We start from the raw sequence: 17,549 nt of genomic DNA, 5'->3' as shown, positions 1-17,549 counted from the left end.
TATCTGATTTTAAATGTTTTGTATAAGCATTACATTTCTAGCATGTATGTATTGTTGATAAATGTTAGCACTTTAAATATGTGCAATTGTTCTTAATTAATTAATTGATGATGGCTGATTATTATTTAAATGGCTGCCTGATGTGATGAGAGTTATTCCTTTGAAAGCATCTAACTAAGGCACCAGAACGACAGTAAAGTTAAGTTTGCAGCTATCCATTGGCTCCATGTCACTGTGTTTTCTTTGCCTTACAACCTGATAGAGTTTCTTTTTGCCGCCAACTAAGCCACTTTCCAGAATCTGGTAGAGTGCCTCTGACGTCCTGTTCTTTGCTATTGCAATTGCTCTCTTATCCTCTTTGTAAGCCACAGTATTCCTCTGTAGCCTGGTCCATCTTTCTTATCTCCCACTTTTTCCTGCACTGCTTTATTTTGATGACTTCTTGGACTTCTGCATTCCACTGCCAACTTTCCTTATGTACCTTGCTTCGATACCTGGGTCAGCCACATATCTGTCCTATAGTCCTCTCACATGCTATTTTGAGGCAATGACATTCTTATTCATTTCCACCTATTTCCTCTTCTTCCTGAGGCACTAAAACCCTGAGTAATTCCTTGAACTCTTCTGCTATCTCTCCAGTCCACTCTCAGGTCTTCAACTTGGTCTTTGTTGACCTCTGCAATTTCACAGACCACTAATTACAGCCAATTGTGGCAACCAGTGGTTTATGCTGTGGACTGACTATTTCAACTGGGGATGATTCTGCATTTGCTGATTCTATCCCAATGTCTCTTCCTTAAGAGGATGAAGTCTACCTGAGTTGCATGTTGGCCACTCTTGTATGTGATCATGCATCTCTCTCTCTTGCTGATCCATGTGTTGTCACCATCAAGCCATTTGCCAGACAGAAGTCTCGAATGGCCTCTCCTTCTTTATTCTTGTTGCACACCCATGTGGACCCAGGCATTTTCATAGCTTGATCTATCTGTCCTGATTTTATTATCAACAACATTACATCTGTGTCAATGGTGTAACAGGCAGCACACTCACCTTTGGTGCAAAAGGCTGTGGGTTCTATTCCTGCACCAGGTGGATTGATAGCTGACAGTACAGTGTACCATAAAGGGGTGCTGCAATCCTCATTGTGTTGTGCTTCTGATGAGATGTTAAACCAAGGCCCCATCTGCTTGAGTTGGTGGTATCTCAGAAGTAAAAGAGCTCACGACACCTATCAAAAAGAGAAGGGGAAAGTTCCTCCATGGCAAATTTCTCCTTATAGTATAAATACCACTTTGGGTCTCCCCTGAAAAGAGACCACTAGCCTAATGGGACTAATCTGGTCAACAAAGGAAAAATAAATAAATAAAAAAGTCTGTTCCTTTTGTTACTTCCTATCTTTGTATTTAATGCACGTAACCTACGTATGTGTGCATTTGACCCAATGTATGTACTCATCTGTCTCTGCTTTACTTCATTTAGTGATGTTTGTATGTTTACGTATGTATGTGGATAATTTGTTATACTTGCCTTATGGCCTGGATTGGGGCTGAAAATGGTCATGTACCAGTGAACCTACTGGGGTAAGAAATGGAAAAGAAAGAAAGAAAGAAAGGAAGTTTGCTAATAACTGAGGGAGAGAGGCTGTATCTTAAGAGGATGAAGTCTACTTGAGTTGCATGTTGGCCACTCTTGTATGTGATCATTGGCTTGTATGTGATCGTTGGCTTAGAAAATTATTGGTAACGTGAGTAAATCAATGGCTAGTCACTTAATGACCAATAGGAATACTAGCTAGGGTAGTGCTTTTTTTTGGGAGGAGTGGGGGTAATGAGGTCTGATTTAGAGGAGACATTTTGAGACAGAACTATTTATTGAAGAGATATTCCTTAGAGCATAGAATAGCTTTCTGTGAATGCCAATTGCAATAAGAGATTCAAAAGTATAGAAGAGTTTACAAAAGTGAACGCCTTTTTCTGCTCACAGTGAAACTTTATTGTGCTGAAGAGGATAATGAATGAATTCTGTTACTTTTTAATGAAGATATTAGTCTTCATTGCATAAAAAGTGAGGTAAGTGCTGCAGAGTTAGCACTTATGTACTTATTGTAATAAATGTCAGTTATCAGTGTCAGTGGTGGGAGAGGTAGCACCCTCAAATTTGGTGCAGAAGGCTATGGGTTCTATTCTTACACCAGGTAAAGTGACAGTTGACACTGCAGTGCAGCATAAGGGGGGGTGCTGTACTCCTGAGAGAGTGTGTGTGTGTGTGTGTGTGTGTGTGTGTGTGTGTGTGTGTGTGTGTGTGTGTGTGTGTGAGTGTGCCATCCTTCGGATGAGATGTTAAACCAAAACTCCATCTGCTTGAGCTGGTGGTAGCTCAGATGGATATAACAGATCCCATGGCACCTAATGAAAAGGGAAGATGAAGTTCCCCGATATCCTGGCCAAAATTCCCACAGTAGTATAAGTACTACCTCGGGTCTTCCCTGAAAAGATTCTACTAGCCTCATGGGACTTACCTAGTCACCAAAGGAAAAAGATAAAAAATACACTTTGTATCAGAAAGTTACTCTTCTGCATTTCATGTCAATGGCTTATGAAGATACATTTATTCTAATGCATATTATTTCAACTCAAATGCCAATATGTAGTGCATGCATACCAATTCAAATGAGCTAGTAAAATCAGATGTGAAAATAGGTTAATTGAAAGAAGCAGAAATGTGTTCAGTGTTTACTGAAATACAGAACAGGTTAATTTCAGAACATGTTTTCTTACAAAGCTGAAATTGCTGACAAGTGGCCTTCAATACTCAGCTGCTAAGGAAGTCATTTCAAAATAAAGAATGTATTACTTGAGTTTTGAATGTTACGAATAGAGAACTGTATTGGGACTAACAGAACAACAGAGAATATGCTGCAGGGTGCTGATAAAGATTCACTTACTACATATTTGACATTAATTTAGAAAGTTTTATCTATATTCTCATGAGATTCTTCCTGTAAACAAGTTAATACATTGTATAACTTCTGTATGATCTATTGTATGATTCCTAATGTTGCTTGTCTTTCGGCTTCTCTCGGTTAGGGGTCACCACAGCGGAACTCCGGTCTGCTAATGATTGGCAGTAGATTTTCATGAACACCGAGGTGCCAGCTCGATGTCCAACCTTCAATGAAGGCATGCACATTTACGCATGTCTTTCGAATGCCACCCAACCATGGGGAGGACATGCAGACTCCACACAGAAGGCACTCCCGGCACTCCAGCCAAGAATCGAACGGGAGAACCTCTTGCTGTGAGGCAACAACACTACCGCTTCACCACCGCGGCATATTTAGTATGACTCCTAATGCTGAACAAAAATAATGCTGTAATGTTTATTCCTGATTAGTCAAGACAGTTTTATATGATACAAATGTTTGATGTCAATCATCTTGGAAATGTTTAAAAAGTTTGGAAGATGGTTTATCAGGGAGATGGGTTATTGATTGCCTTGTCTCCCCATGTGCGTTATTAATAAATTAATTATTATTCTCCGCTGAATTGTGTGAAGCCTAATATTCTGAAACTTTAACAAGCTCCAAACTAAAAGCTGTTAGCATGTAATTTTGATGTTTGTAAAAATGTGGCAATGAGAGTGAAAAAGGTATATAATGTGAGCCGCACCATTCTCAAAAATATCGCATCTTGGAAAAGGAAAGAAATATGCGTTCCATTTTTGCCTCTTTATATTTTATTTGAGTTTAATAATGTATTCTAGTGTTATTTAAAAAATAGACAGAAAGAAAGCAAAAACATTTTGTTTGCAGAATGTTTCATTATTCCGGAGGTGTTTTATGCACTGTTTGCCTTTGATTATCCAACTAAGCCCTATTACTACAGACAGATATTCCAAATGAGGAGATGAGAGGTACAGGAGTACAAGTATTTCATATATAAGTACTAGGTGTCCTTGTAACCATTTTAAACCTAGGCAATTTTTATTTTATTTATTTTTATTTTACATTTGTTGACCGGGATAGTCCGACTGGATGCATGTCCATTTTCAGTGGAGGCCCGGGGAGAAAAGCTCCAAGGGTAAGCAGATACAGCATTACATAATACCAGCATTACATATTACAAACAGACTATTTAAAGAGATTACATAAATAAGCAAGTTAAACAAGTTCCACAGGTTACAGTTAATCCTGAGCACAAGTCAGGATTAAATTAAATTACACAGTAAACTGGTTTAACAGAGTTTTACACATTCTAGAGATTTCCCTCAAAGGTGAGAATCCCTCAAAGGTGAGAATCCAACCCTGTACTCATGAGGTAAACATGATAACCATTATGACAATGCCCAAGCTCTAGCCCAAAGCACAAAATGCTCTTCACTAGATAAAATATGGTAATTTCTTATTAGGTTTACCAAACTGTGGAATCAGTGTGCTAGGGAAATTCTGTGAGTTCCTACTACGCATGTTTTTTAAGGATAGATTAGATACTTACACAGATGCCACTACATTGTTTACTGAGGTGTTGGACTCATAAGAGCATCAGCTGAGAGCTTGTATTTTAACGTTGTAACTATTATAGTGTAAACTGAGAGCTTGTATTATGACTTTGTAACTATTATAGTATAGTAATAATCAGGTTGCTATTTGCATGAAGGAAGCCTGTGAGTAATTATGTGACATTTCTTGGGATGCTAAACTATAACTGGTTTGATTAATTGATTTTGCTATTACTCTTGATAATGGTTTGTGAAACTTTGTATTACGATTGTTTTTCTGATAATTTGCATGCAAGTAGTATTATTATAGATTACTTTTTGCTTACAGAAGAGGGCTTGCATTCTTTTAAGGTCATGAAAGTGTACCAGTGTACCCATGTGTACCCATGTGTACCCATGTGTACCAGTGTACCCCTGTGTACCCATGTGTACCAGTGTACCCCTGTGTACCCATGTGTACCAGTGTACCCATGTGTACCCATGTGTACCAGTGTACCCATGTGTAGCCATGTGTACCAATGTGTACCCCTGTGTACCCATGTGTACCTTTTCCTCTCCATTTTTTTCTCAGTCTATAGTTCTATCTGTTGTTGTGTATAGGTGGTGTTACAGACCCTCACCACACTCTCTACTCCCTATTGTTTACAGACTATGTTGCAGACCCTCATCACACTCTCTACTCCATTGTTGTTTACAGACTGTGCTACAGACCCTTACCATATTCTCTTCTCCCTGCTGTTGTTTATAGACCGTGTTGCAAACCTTCACCCATACTCTGTACTCCCTGTTGTTGTTTACAGACTATGTTGCAGACCCTCATCACACTCTCTACTCTGTTGTTGTTTACAGACTGTGTTGCAGACCCTCACCACAGTCTCTACTCACTGATGTTGTTTATAGACTGTGTTGAAGACCCTTACCACACTCTCTACTCCCTGCTGTTGTTTACAGACTGTGTTGCAGACCCTCACCACAGTCTCTACTCACTGATGTTGTTTACAGACTGTGTTGAAGACCCTTACCACACTCTCTCCCTGACATTGTTCATATAGGGTGTTGTAGACTCTCACCACACTTTTTGCTTCCTGACATTTGGTGTAGATTCTGGTGCAGAACCTCGCCACACCGTCTGCTCCCTCTTTGTTTTATCATTGACTCTGCCTCCCCTACTTGCCCATAGCAGTCTGTTATATTTAAATCATATCTTCTTTTTTCTTCTCTCTTCCATTACTTACATAGGTTCATAGGTTCATAGGTAGGTACTGGGCTATCTGCCCGAAGGCATATATTAGCCCAGCCATGTTGTGCGGTATTCACTGCCCCTTTGGTTAGTTCCCTAGGCCATTGATCTAGCAGCTAGTACCCTTGGCCTCTATCTAGTAGAGCTGTTGGTATGATCCCTGGTGTGAACTTTCTGTTATCCATCCACTCGTCAAGGTTCCTCTTGAAGAGTGATAGTGAGGGGCTCTGTCTTATGTAGATCGGGACCTTGTTCCATAGCAAGGGAAGTCTTTGCAAAGGGAATCTATCCCTCCAGCATGTTCTATTCATTGTTGTGCTGAGGTTTATATCCCTAGAGCGTGTAGCTCGAGTAGATTTTGTTTTGCTAAGATGGAGCATGTTCAACAGTTCTGGGTTGGACATGGCGCGGTATGTTGGACAGAGATCACCTCCGAGAAGGCGGTATGCAACACAAAAAAGCCTTTATAGGTTAGTACTAGTCAAACTGCCCTTGCAAGCCATTTTAAGCCTAGCCAATTATCCCTTGTGAGACTCAAACCATGTACCTTGTGTTTGTAAGGCAAACACCTTATCCATTAGGCCACCTTCCCAAGTTAAAAAGGTTACTCCTCCCCAGGGAGACACACACACACGCAGTTGGCAAGTGCAGGATTCAAACCCGTACCTAACTACATTATGATACTACAGCAGTACGCATTTACACGACACACTATACACATTGCCTAGTAGTCAATATTCATAGAATCTCTTAAACAGCTCAATAGTTTTTCACTACAACAAACTTCCTTATGGGTAGTATCCTTGCATCTGGTGCCAGAACATGACTGTTAATAATTATTTCAGCTAATGCTTTCACATGTCTTGTTTATATACAATTGTTTGATCATCTGAATGCTTGTAAGCAAGTTGTATTTTATGTGTGTATATGTATATGTGTGTATATATATATATATATATATATATATATATATATATATATATATATATATATATATATATATATATATATGGGTCTACTTTACATGATCGACATTTCAAAAAGCTGAAGACCATATGGCTGGGACCATATGATCGACTTTTGAAATGTCGATCATGTTAAAAAAAAAAAGAAAAAAACACAACATGCACTAACCTTAACATTGCTAGCTGGGGGGCAAGCCCCCCTGCACCCCCCCACCCCTCACCAAAACTAAAATATAGAAACTCCAAGATCGCACTACAGTGCGGAAGAGGGAAATCTTTCTATTCTGCACTGTACGGAGATGCCTGTTCCGCATCGTCGACATTTCAAAAGTCGATCATATGTTCTCGGCCATATGGTCTTCGGCTTTTTGAAATGTCGATCATGTAAAGCAGACCCATATATATATATATAATACATTTTTCTACAAATGCATATACAAATTAACATTATTCCCCCTGTTATCTGTGAGAGCCTGCTGTATGGAACAAGTAGTCCAATTAATTCTACAACTTATATGTAGCTAGTACTGAAAGTTGATATTAAAGAAATAAAGCACAGATAGGTGTGTATTACTGGGAGTGTGTCTAGGCCTCGACAAGTAAGGCAGTATTTTTCTGTGATCTCATGAGAACAGGTTTCACCTGCTAGGGACTATGGTGCAGTTTAAATGTCAAATGGCTCAGAAACGGATAGCGTGACATTATGTTGAGAAATACTCATTAGTACATAGTTCAGACTGAAGCAGAGACTAAAATTTTCCTTCACATTTTGTTAAATTCTAAAAATGCTTACAGCTAACTATCCTATCATTCCCACTTTCCATACAGATGTAATTATCACACATATTTCACTTTCTAAATGAGACTTGTCTTGATTCATTGAACATAAAGTACATTACACTTATATATACTCTACATTTGTATTAGCTGATAGCGGTATTTAATAGATATGTATTTTCAACATACTCTTGCTATCTCTCACTAAGTGTAACTCTTTCTTTGAATTTCCAGGCTAAGACTGAAATTGGTCACTTATGATCAGTGCTCTGCTCTGTAAAACACATTTTAAAGTAAGAATAAAAAATAAAACTAACTCATGCATCTTTTTTCCTATGTTTTGACGCTGTTCTCTCAATTTCACCTGAAGTCCTGACATATATCTTGCTTTATGTTCAGCTAGACATAAGTAATCAAGTATATTACCAGAGACTTTTAACATGATTGTTTTACTCTCCCTGAGTGGCCAGTAAAAGACAGAACACATGTAGTTCCCTTCATCTGCTAGTGTTATGTCTGTGAGCAACAGAGATGCATTTCCATGCACAAACTGCTCTTTGATGAGGTGTGCTGTTGCTTTGTAGGTCATTTCTTCGTCAGCATAAAAATCAACGTGCGCCACAAGCTCGTGCCCCTGAAATAACCATGTGATACCCAGTTTTTGGGGATTCAAGGTCTCATAGCCGACAGCGAACTGGCACCCCAGCAGTGCTGAGGATCCATACTGGGCTGTAACTCTGGTGTGTGGTACAGCCACTTGGAAAGCGTGCTCTGCAACAGAAACAGAAAAAAACAAATCAGTGTTTTTTGTGCACTGATGCAGACATATGCAGTAGAATAAACAATGCATACACAGATGAATTGGGTACAATTATGAAATGGGCAGAATTGGAGTGTCAGCTCTCCTGACTTCTTTCCCACTGAATTCCTGTTTTATTTATTTGTGTACTAATTTCTTCATCAAGCCATATAAGAGAATTCCACCTCTTAATAAAAAAATAAATAAATAAATAAACAGTTCTATTTACTGCAAGTCTAAATACTGCAGTTTCACTTTCCAAACATTTTCCTGTTTAAAACACTAACTTGCCACATTTGTAGATAAATATCCTAACGTCCATTTTTATACCTTAATGACAGGGACTCAGATACAGATAATAAGGTATTTATAACAACCCTGTCAGCTGATAAACTATAAATGTTTTGCAGCGATTCAAGTAGATCCAAGTACACAGTGTGGGTATCCTGGTTCATGGAGGGGGCCCTGTCACTGGCAATAACTTGGCAAGTAGCCTTACTACTGTCAATTGGACCTGAATTAGTTTGTTTAACCAATCCAGAGGTGTAGTTATCTTTGATGAATGTTAATACTCCACCTCCATTAGTTCTCACACTTTCAGTTTGTGGTCTAAATGTTTGGAAGGTATTATAACCTGGTATGGCCGGGGTGCTTTCTGCATCCTTAAACTAAGTCTCTGTGACTGCACAGATGTTAACATCTTTTAAAATGAGGGCTGCTTCTAGTAAGTGCAGTTTTAGGTTTAGACTCCTGGCATTTAGCAGTATAGCCTTGAGGTTGCTTTTTGAAGATAATTTTATGTCGAGAATTTTGTTGTTGTGACATTGCTTAAACAAGGCACTATGGGGGAGGCAAAAGCCTTAGCCAGTAACTGAAATCCCAGAAGTGACAGATAAAGACCATCTCTGGCAAAGCAGCTTGGTCTATCTACTATGTCATCCCAGGCTGACAGGTACTGGATTCTCTTAGAATGACACCAGAAACTAAGCCATTTGTTGAAGTCAATAATATTTTGGGAAACATACAGTGCCTCAAACTCGCAGGCACATCAATTCCTGGTCTTTATTAATTTGACCAGATAGTGTGCACACCTGCCAGAGGTTCAAAAATACTGGACCTGGTACTCACGAATATGGATGAGAGCTGCATACCCCTCAGTGTCATGTCCTCATTTGAGAGGTCGGACCACAAAACTGACTCCTTCAAAATAAAAATCAACTCAGTGACCACAGCAAACCCTGTAACAGTTAGGAACTATTCCAAAGTAAACTACATCCTATTAATAGATAGTTTGTCAAAATTCAATGCCCCTCCTAACCCCAAATTCACTGTAGCCCTTATGGGCTTGTTCACAGAGACCATGTACAACCATTTAAATGTCAGAATAGAGGCTGCTGTACCTACTAGACGTAAGCCCGAAACAATTCTAAAAACAAACCATACTGCAGAATCCTAACCTTAATAGGTTATATAACAAAAGGAAAAAATGCATGGCTAAAATCAGGAACAGCAACTCCCATAATGATAAGAGCTTTCTAATTAAACTAAATTAAATTAAACTAAACTGAACTAAACTAAACTAAACTAAAATGGGAAACTAAGAGGACTAATCAAGTCCAACAAGGCCAATTATGAGGTCAAGCTAGCCTCATTGGCTAAAGACAACCACAAGGTCTTCTACATTTATGTCAGTAACCTCAAAGGCAGCACACAGCAGTGTGCCAAACTGGTGGTCAGTGGTGCCACATTCACTGAACAGAGCAACATAGTGAATCTGCTGGCTGACAAATTCAGCTTAAACTTCATCCTCCACTATTCTCTGCCTCCCCCATGAAATACCTACTAGCGTAACCACCCCCCAACTACTGGCAGGGAGCAAGTCCTGGTGGCACTTGCTAAAGCCAAAAGCACAACCTCAGTAGGACTTAATATCTCAGGATTCTTCCTCAGTAGTTGAAACATGACCTGTCAGGAGCACTTGAGTTCATTTTCATCGATAGCCTCAAAACAGGCTTTGTACCGCAAGAATGGTGAACCACAACAGTTATCCCACTTCACAAGGCTGGACCATCAGCCAACCCCAAAAACTGTAGACCCATCAGCCTGACTAGTCAAATATACAAAGCCCTGGAATGAATGATCATGGAAATGATCAAGAAAGACATAGGAAACCTTCAGACAATGGACCCAACCCAGTCTTGCTTTGTCAAGGAAAGTCATTTATACTAAATTTGGTGAGCTTCTTTGAGAGGGTCACCAAGTCAAAGAATGGGGGAAATGGTGCATACCACCTACCTGGACTTGGCTAGGGTATTTGATACCATACCCCACTCAGGTATAGTTGACAAACTCAGGGAACTGGCCATAATCCCCTACATAACTCACTGAGTTGCCAGCTGGCTCACAGACAGGACCCAGAAAGTTGGGACTGGTTTGACTGCCTCTACCATGAGACCAGTTAGCAGTGGGGTACCTGAGGGCTCCTTGCTGTGACTATTCATATTTGGCATCTACTTTTCAGAGGTAAAGGCTACTGTTAAGGGCCTTTGGCTGACCAGGTTCACAGATGTCTGCAATTTGGGAGCTATCATAAATTCCCCATATGACGCAAACCTCTTACAAGAAACTCTAACACAGACAAATGACTGGTGCCAAAGTCAGGGGCTAAACATCAATGCCAAGAAATGTATTATAGTGACTTTTGGGAAAATGCCCATCCAGGCTAATTATTCCGTCAATAAGATACCCCCAAGAGCTGACCTAGTAGTCAGGGATTTGGGAACATATGTAGGCAGTAATTTGGCCTTTGACCAACATGTGGCCAAAATGGTAAGAAAATCATTCTCTGCCACCCGGCTTATAAGCAAGGGCATGGCATTCAGGTCCAAGAAGGTCATAGTGCCACTGCATTTGGCCCTTATCAGACCCATCATTGAGTATAATGCTCCCTTCAACATGTACTTGGCCAGACATCTGCAAAAGTTGGAACGCCCACAAAGATTCCTTACCAGGAGAACCTAGGGTATAAAGACATTGCTCTATACAGATCACCTTAAAGCCCTAGCTATATACTCTGTCCCCCACAGGTTACTGAGAGTCAGTCTATGTCCTGGCATACAAGGTGTCCTCAGATCCAGACTCTGATAGACCTTTTACACATTTGTAAAATGAACAGTATCAGAACAACTAGATCCAAAGATTTAAATTTTTGTTGTGACATAAGTAAGATATATTGGTGAGATAGAGAGGAGTCTCTGAGGATCCCCATGCTCTTGAACAGGCTCCCTATCCATGTGAAGCAGAGCCTATCCCTAACTCTATTTATGTATAACCTTGAACAGTGGATGAGAAATCAGAAATTCAACCCAGGACTGGCCCCCATGTCTGTGATGGACAGAGGCAGACAGTAACTGTGTCCAAACTAATATACCCCTATAATCTTTAGAAACTTCCTTACTAACATACCCCCTCCTAATAAGTGCCCATGATACATAGGGGCACAATTGGGTTGAGTTGCACAGCTAGACTTATAAAGATGCTGGTGGTCATTAGCTTAGTATATAGCTATAAACCTATGAACTGGACAGTATGCCACAGAAGCTGGCTGGATAGAGGGATGAAGAGACCATTGTTTTGTTCCATCATCACATGGAGAGGGTATGGCAACATCAGAGCACTGCCATCCCTTCGAAGTTACAAAGAGGAAGTGGCAGTGATACTGACCGGTTTACTGACCAGTTCGGACAGCACCTTAGCCTTACATGTAGATGCTGTTGTATGTGATGAATGCATGCAGACATTTTGAGAACCATACGTGTGGTCTTTGGAACAGCAAGACTGAGAATGTGAAGAGTGAACTGGAAAAGTCTCAGGTTGTAGTTCTGGAATATTCCCTTACTCGGAGGTACTGCAATCCTAGAGTTCATATAGATCAGGAGTAGAGGAGCACAGACCTCCATGAAAAAGGTACATGGAGATCAGTGCTACACTCTAGTGAACAAATACAATAAAATAACATAAAAAATAAAATAAATGTTAGAGGGTGCATGATGGAAAATGGTTTAATGGAATTACAGGGCATTTTGAGATTTTCTGTATTTCCAGTATGAACACAGTTTATATTTTAATGTTCCAAATTCAAATCTATGGGTTTCCAATTTCTTATAGAGACCTGAGAAAAAGATAACTTCTCCACTTCCCAAACTATATCCCCCAAGACATCAAGCTGACTGGAGAAAGCAGGGTGGAATTGATAAATAGAGAGTGCATGGTTAGGGCTGTGGTGTGGAGGAAGGGCAGACATGGGTATCTCCCCCCAGTCTGCAGAGAAATAAATCAGTTGATATAAAACAATATTGCTTTCTGATAGTCTTTATTTATTTCACAGCTTTACCAGGTACATAGTGTGTCTCAGGGCCCTTTTCCATTAATGACCTGGGCCAAAAACAACAATTACATTAACAAACCAAATATGTAGTTAAAATAATAATTCTAGAGAATTGACTTTCATCTAGGTAAAGATCAAGTAATTAAAATATATTAATAAAGATACTAATTCAATCAATTAAAATAGTTCTTGGTATACATAGGATATTGATATGCACAGTCTTGGCTAAATATTTTTATTTCTGTTTCTCTTCATTTACATAGATGATAATGTTTTCTTTTGTCTTTAGCATCCTAAGTAGGTATATCAACTAAAATAAATCTTTATATAATATTCATATAGTCTTCTGTTATCATCACAGAAACAATACATCTCTCGTTTCCAGCATTACATTTTGCTCACTGCATTACGTAATGCTTATATCCTCATTGCAAGAGTGTATTTTTATTAAAGCCTTATCATACCATATCATAGCTAGCTACAGCTCTCCCACCACGAAGCAGGAAAAGCATACCTGGACTTACAGCCCAACACCTTACTCATGGGTGATTTTAATTATCCTACCACTGACTGCAAAACAAACATGACCACAAACATGCTGGCTCATAGGTTCTTGGACTTTGTCAATGCAAATGCTCTTGAACAGCTAGTCAGTACACCCATAAGAGGCTCAACTGTCCTAGACATAGTACTTACTGACATAGGAGAGAATTGCATTCATACCTGTCAGCCTGGAAACATCAAAAATCTGGACAAAGGCCCATGAAAAATAGGTGCAACTTGTCAAAGGTCTGGATGCTGATTAACATAAAATTTGCATACACAATTACATAACCCCAATCACTCCAAATGGAATTGTGGGATACCAACATTCAAACACAAATTGAAGAACAGAGAAAATATTAAACACAAGATAGAACCAGAACAATAGCATTTTGTTTATATTAAAATGTGTATAAAACTAAAATGCAATGTTCTTTTATAAAAATAAAATTACCAGCTACATTAATATCAATAACAAAATATAACCAGAACAATACTGTTTTAGCTATATTAACATTTGAACTGGTATAAAACTTTGAACTTGTGTAAAACTAAGGCACATTCTACACAACTATGTTCCCAGTGAGTCATTATAGGTTCAAAGGTTCATTGGTGTTTACTAGGCTAACGACCACAAGGGCCTTTTTAAGCTTAGCCATTCGTCCCAAATCTCTGACAAGATCTGATACCCTTGATAAGTGTAAGCAGGGGCTTGGGAGATGAAACATTTACAAGCTAGGGCCTGGGAGATGAACCATTTACAAATTGCCTGTGTCTGTGTCCATTAGAGACATAGGTGCCAAACCAGGGATGAATTTCCTGTTCCCCACCCAATTGTCCAAGTTGCACTTGAATTGGGTTAGGGAGGAACTCTGCTTTACTTGGATGGAGAACCTGTTCCAGAATGGGCTAATCTCTGAGATACATACCTGTCTCTGCAGCAGATAATATGTATATCACAGGCAAGGTTTAAATCCTTAGAATGGATAATTCTGCTGTTGTTTGTTTTGTGGATATGCAGGAGGTCCATCAGAGTGGAGTCTGACAATGCCCTGTATGTCAGAAATAGATCTCCCCTCAAAAGGCTGTAGGAGACAGACTGCAGGAATAGAGCCTTGAGGCGGTCTGCATAGGACATTTTACTTAAGCCCTGTATTCTTTTAGTGATGAACCTCTGTGGAGGATTGCGATCCAATGAACAAAAACTCCTCTCTGTCTACAAACCTAGCAAATCTGCTGGGCATTGTCTGTACTTGTACAAGGTTGCTAATGCCTGGAACTCCTTACCTGTATCCATCAGGTCTATACCCTCCCTCCCATCTTTCAAAACTGCTCTGAAAGACTTCCTAACTAAAATCTGGCTCTGTTCTTATTTAAAACAAGGATAAACTATATCCTGAAATGGAAACAAGTACCTTTTCATTCCTTATATGTCCTTATTCTCCCTTCTTCCCATGCTTCCTTACCTCTATCAAATTCGCTTCCCTGACTTTCTCTCTAAATATACAGTAAGCCTGTTTTCTTTCACTTCATATTGCAATTCCTGTTTGCATTAGACTAATTTACCTTTAATTTGTCTACAAACTGTCTAAAATTTCTCTAAATATTAAATGATCGTCATATAACTTGAATTGATTCTCAACCAATGTTTTTATATTATGTCTAATTTATTATAATTATTTAAACTGCAGATGTTTTTGTTTTATTTTTAAAGATTGTAAAATTAGTGTTCTTAAAATGTTTTGTAAAAATTCAGAGCTTTTCTCCCTGGGCCTCCGTGGAAAATGGGCGCCTACCTAGTTGGACTTTCCTAATAATTAAATGTCAATAAATACATGAGAAGCATGATGCATGTGCGAGCACACACACACACACACACACACACACACACACACACACACACACACACACACACACACACACACACACACACACACACACACACACACACACACACGGATGGCTAAAGCCATTACCTCCCATCTAATAAGTGTGTTTGTTGTGTTTGTGGCCAAATAAGAGTGTGTTTAATTCCCTTCAGTATGCCTCTCAACTGTCCCTGATTTCAAAGGACACCTTGTTTTGGCTCAAACATTTCTTCTGTACCTCCTAATATTGTGGATTTGGTGAGAAAATGTAGTGAAATGCATTTAATAAATAATGATGACCATTATAACTACACATTTTCTTTTACTTCTGAAAATGAATTTTAATTCACAATCTATTATATTGTCAAATTTCCATATCAATGTGGATAACTTAGTCTCATTCAAATATCATGTTTCTCTCTATAGTCAGGAAATTCAAGGGAATATCTTGATTAATTTTGTATTTGTCCCTGATTTGGGAGGCTTCCATAAGGAATGGACAGGATGTCTACCACCACTATGTGCTACGTATTACTTGGAAAGCACACTTCAGTCAGTCCAGGGTAAACCCCTCAATAAAACATGGCTGTTCTCCTCTCTTGTTCATAGGTTCATAGGTAGCTATTAGGCTATCAGCCCTAGGGCCTATAGAAGCCTAGCCAAAAAGGTACCCTGGCTTTCGCCACCCAAGAAAATTATTTTCCTGTACCCCTGTCGAGCAGAGCCACAGAGGTGATCCCTGGGATGAATTTCCTATTTCCCATCCAATCATCAAGATTTTTCTTGAAGAGTGCTAATGAAGAGATTTGTTTGATATAGATAGGTAGTTTGTTCCAGAGCATGCGAAATCTCTGGGACAGGAATCTGTCCTACCAGCATGTTCTGTTTATTGTGGTGACAAGGTTTAGGTCCCTAGAGTGTGTAGCTCGGAGGGATTGGGATTTCTTTAAGTGGATCATGTTCAACAGCTCTGGGTTTGACATAGCTTTGTATGATAGGCAGAGATTGCCTCTGGGTAGGCGATATGCGATGAAGTAAAGCTGGAGTTTTTTGAGACGGTCTGCGTAGGGCATCTGTTTGAGGCTGGTAATCCTCTTTGTGAGGTATTTCTGTGGCCTTTCCAGTTGTTGTAGATGTCTTGTGAAGTATATATCAAAAGGGGCATTGTACTCTATAATGCGTGTAATGAGTGATGAGTAGAAGGGAACAATGACCTCTTTTTTCCTGAATGAGAATCCTTTTGTGATGAGGTGTGCCGCATAAAAGGATTTCTTGACTACTGTGTCGATGTGATTATCAAAGGAGAGACTACTGTCCACCTGTCTCCCAAGGTCTCTTATGACACTTTTGGTGTTAAGTAGACTACCGCTTATGTGGTAGCTCATGGGCACAGAGTTTTTGCCAAAGGGGATGACAATGTACTTCTTGGCATTGAGCTTGAGGCCATGGCTTTGACACCAGGCATCTGTCTCAGTGAGGCCCTTTTGTAGGATGTCCACATCATTAGGAGTTTCAATTATGGCTCCTAGTTTGCAGTCATCTGTGAGCTTCATTAGCCAAAGACCTGTGTTAGCCTGTACTTCAGAAAAGTAGATACCTAACAGGAGAGGATCCAGGACTGAACCCTGTGGTACTCCACTTGTCACTGGTCTGAAGTCAGATTTGGAGTTTGCTACTTTCACAGTGTGGATTCTGTCAGTGAGCCATTTGGCAACCCATCTTGTGACATAGGGATTTATACCTATTTTAATGAGTTTATCTATAATTCCAGAGTGGGGGATGGTGTCAAAAGCCTTGGAGAGATCTAGATAGGCTGAGTGAACCACCTTACCCTCGTCTACGGCTTTGGTGACTGCTTCAAAGAAGTCTGTCAGGTTTAGAAGACATGATCTGCCTTTTACAAACCCAAACTGGGTGGGGTCCAGAGTTTGGAGATTACCAATGTCTTTGTTTATAAGTTCCATGATGATATGTTCCATGGCCTTGCAGACAAGGCTTGTTAAGCTAATGGGGTGGTAGTCACCGGGGTCCATGGTGGCTCCTCCTTTGTGGAGAGGGATAACCGTCACTGTGCACCATTCAGTGGGCACAAAGCCTGAGGTGAGGCTATGATTGAACATGGTACTTAGGTGGGGTGCCAGTTCATTCTGTAGTTCATGTAGAACACAGCCTGGGATGTTGTCAGGTCCCATGAATGCTGTGTTCTTGGGTTTAGAGAGTGTGTTTTTTACCTGTGCAGCCGTGATTACAGGAACTTTGCATTCTTTTGGTATAGAGATGCGCCCTTTAGGGGGTGAGATGGGGGTAAAGTTAACACTGAACCTATCTGCCAGGATATTGGCAATATCAGTTGGTTCTGTATATTTAGTGCAATTGTGCTGCAACTCAGAGCAGATCTGAATGTTGCCATTGAGGTTCTTGACATAGTTATAGAATGCTTTGTGGTTGTCTTTAGAATCAGTGGCAATTTTGT

At 39.8% G+C, this 17,549-nt stretch overlaps 1 protein-coding gene across 3 annotated transcripts in view; it reads right to left on the bottom strand.

Annotated features, from left to right (window-relative positions):
• Positions 1-17,549, bottom strand: part of LOC122813984 (CD276 antigen-like) — a 219,578-nt gene that overhangs the window by 139,188 nt on the left and 62,841 nt on the right. For 2 of the 3 annotated variants that reach the window (XM_044086553.1, XM_044086552.1), the window contains exon 4: positions 7,906-8,250. The exons of the other annotated variant lie outside the window; for it this stretch is intronic. In XM_044086553.1, the coding sequence (XP_043942488.1) occupies positions 7,906-8,250 (345 nt within the window). The remainder of the gene's footprint in view (positions 1-7,905; positions 8,251-17,549) is intronic. 3 annotated transcript variants of the gene reach the window in all.

This window comes from Protopterus annectens, chromosome 10.part0 (assembly GCF_019279795.1).
Source record: "Protopterus annectens isolate FY-2018-M chromosome 10.part0, PAN1.0, whole genome shotgun sequence".
Taxonomy (NCBI): Eukaryota; Metazoa; Chordata; order Ceratodontiformes; family Protopteridae; genus Protopterus; species Protopterus annectens.
Note: the sequence above shows the minus strand (reverse complement) of the source record. Positions and strands in the feature narration are given on the sequence as shown.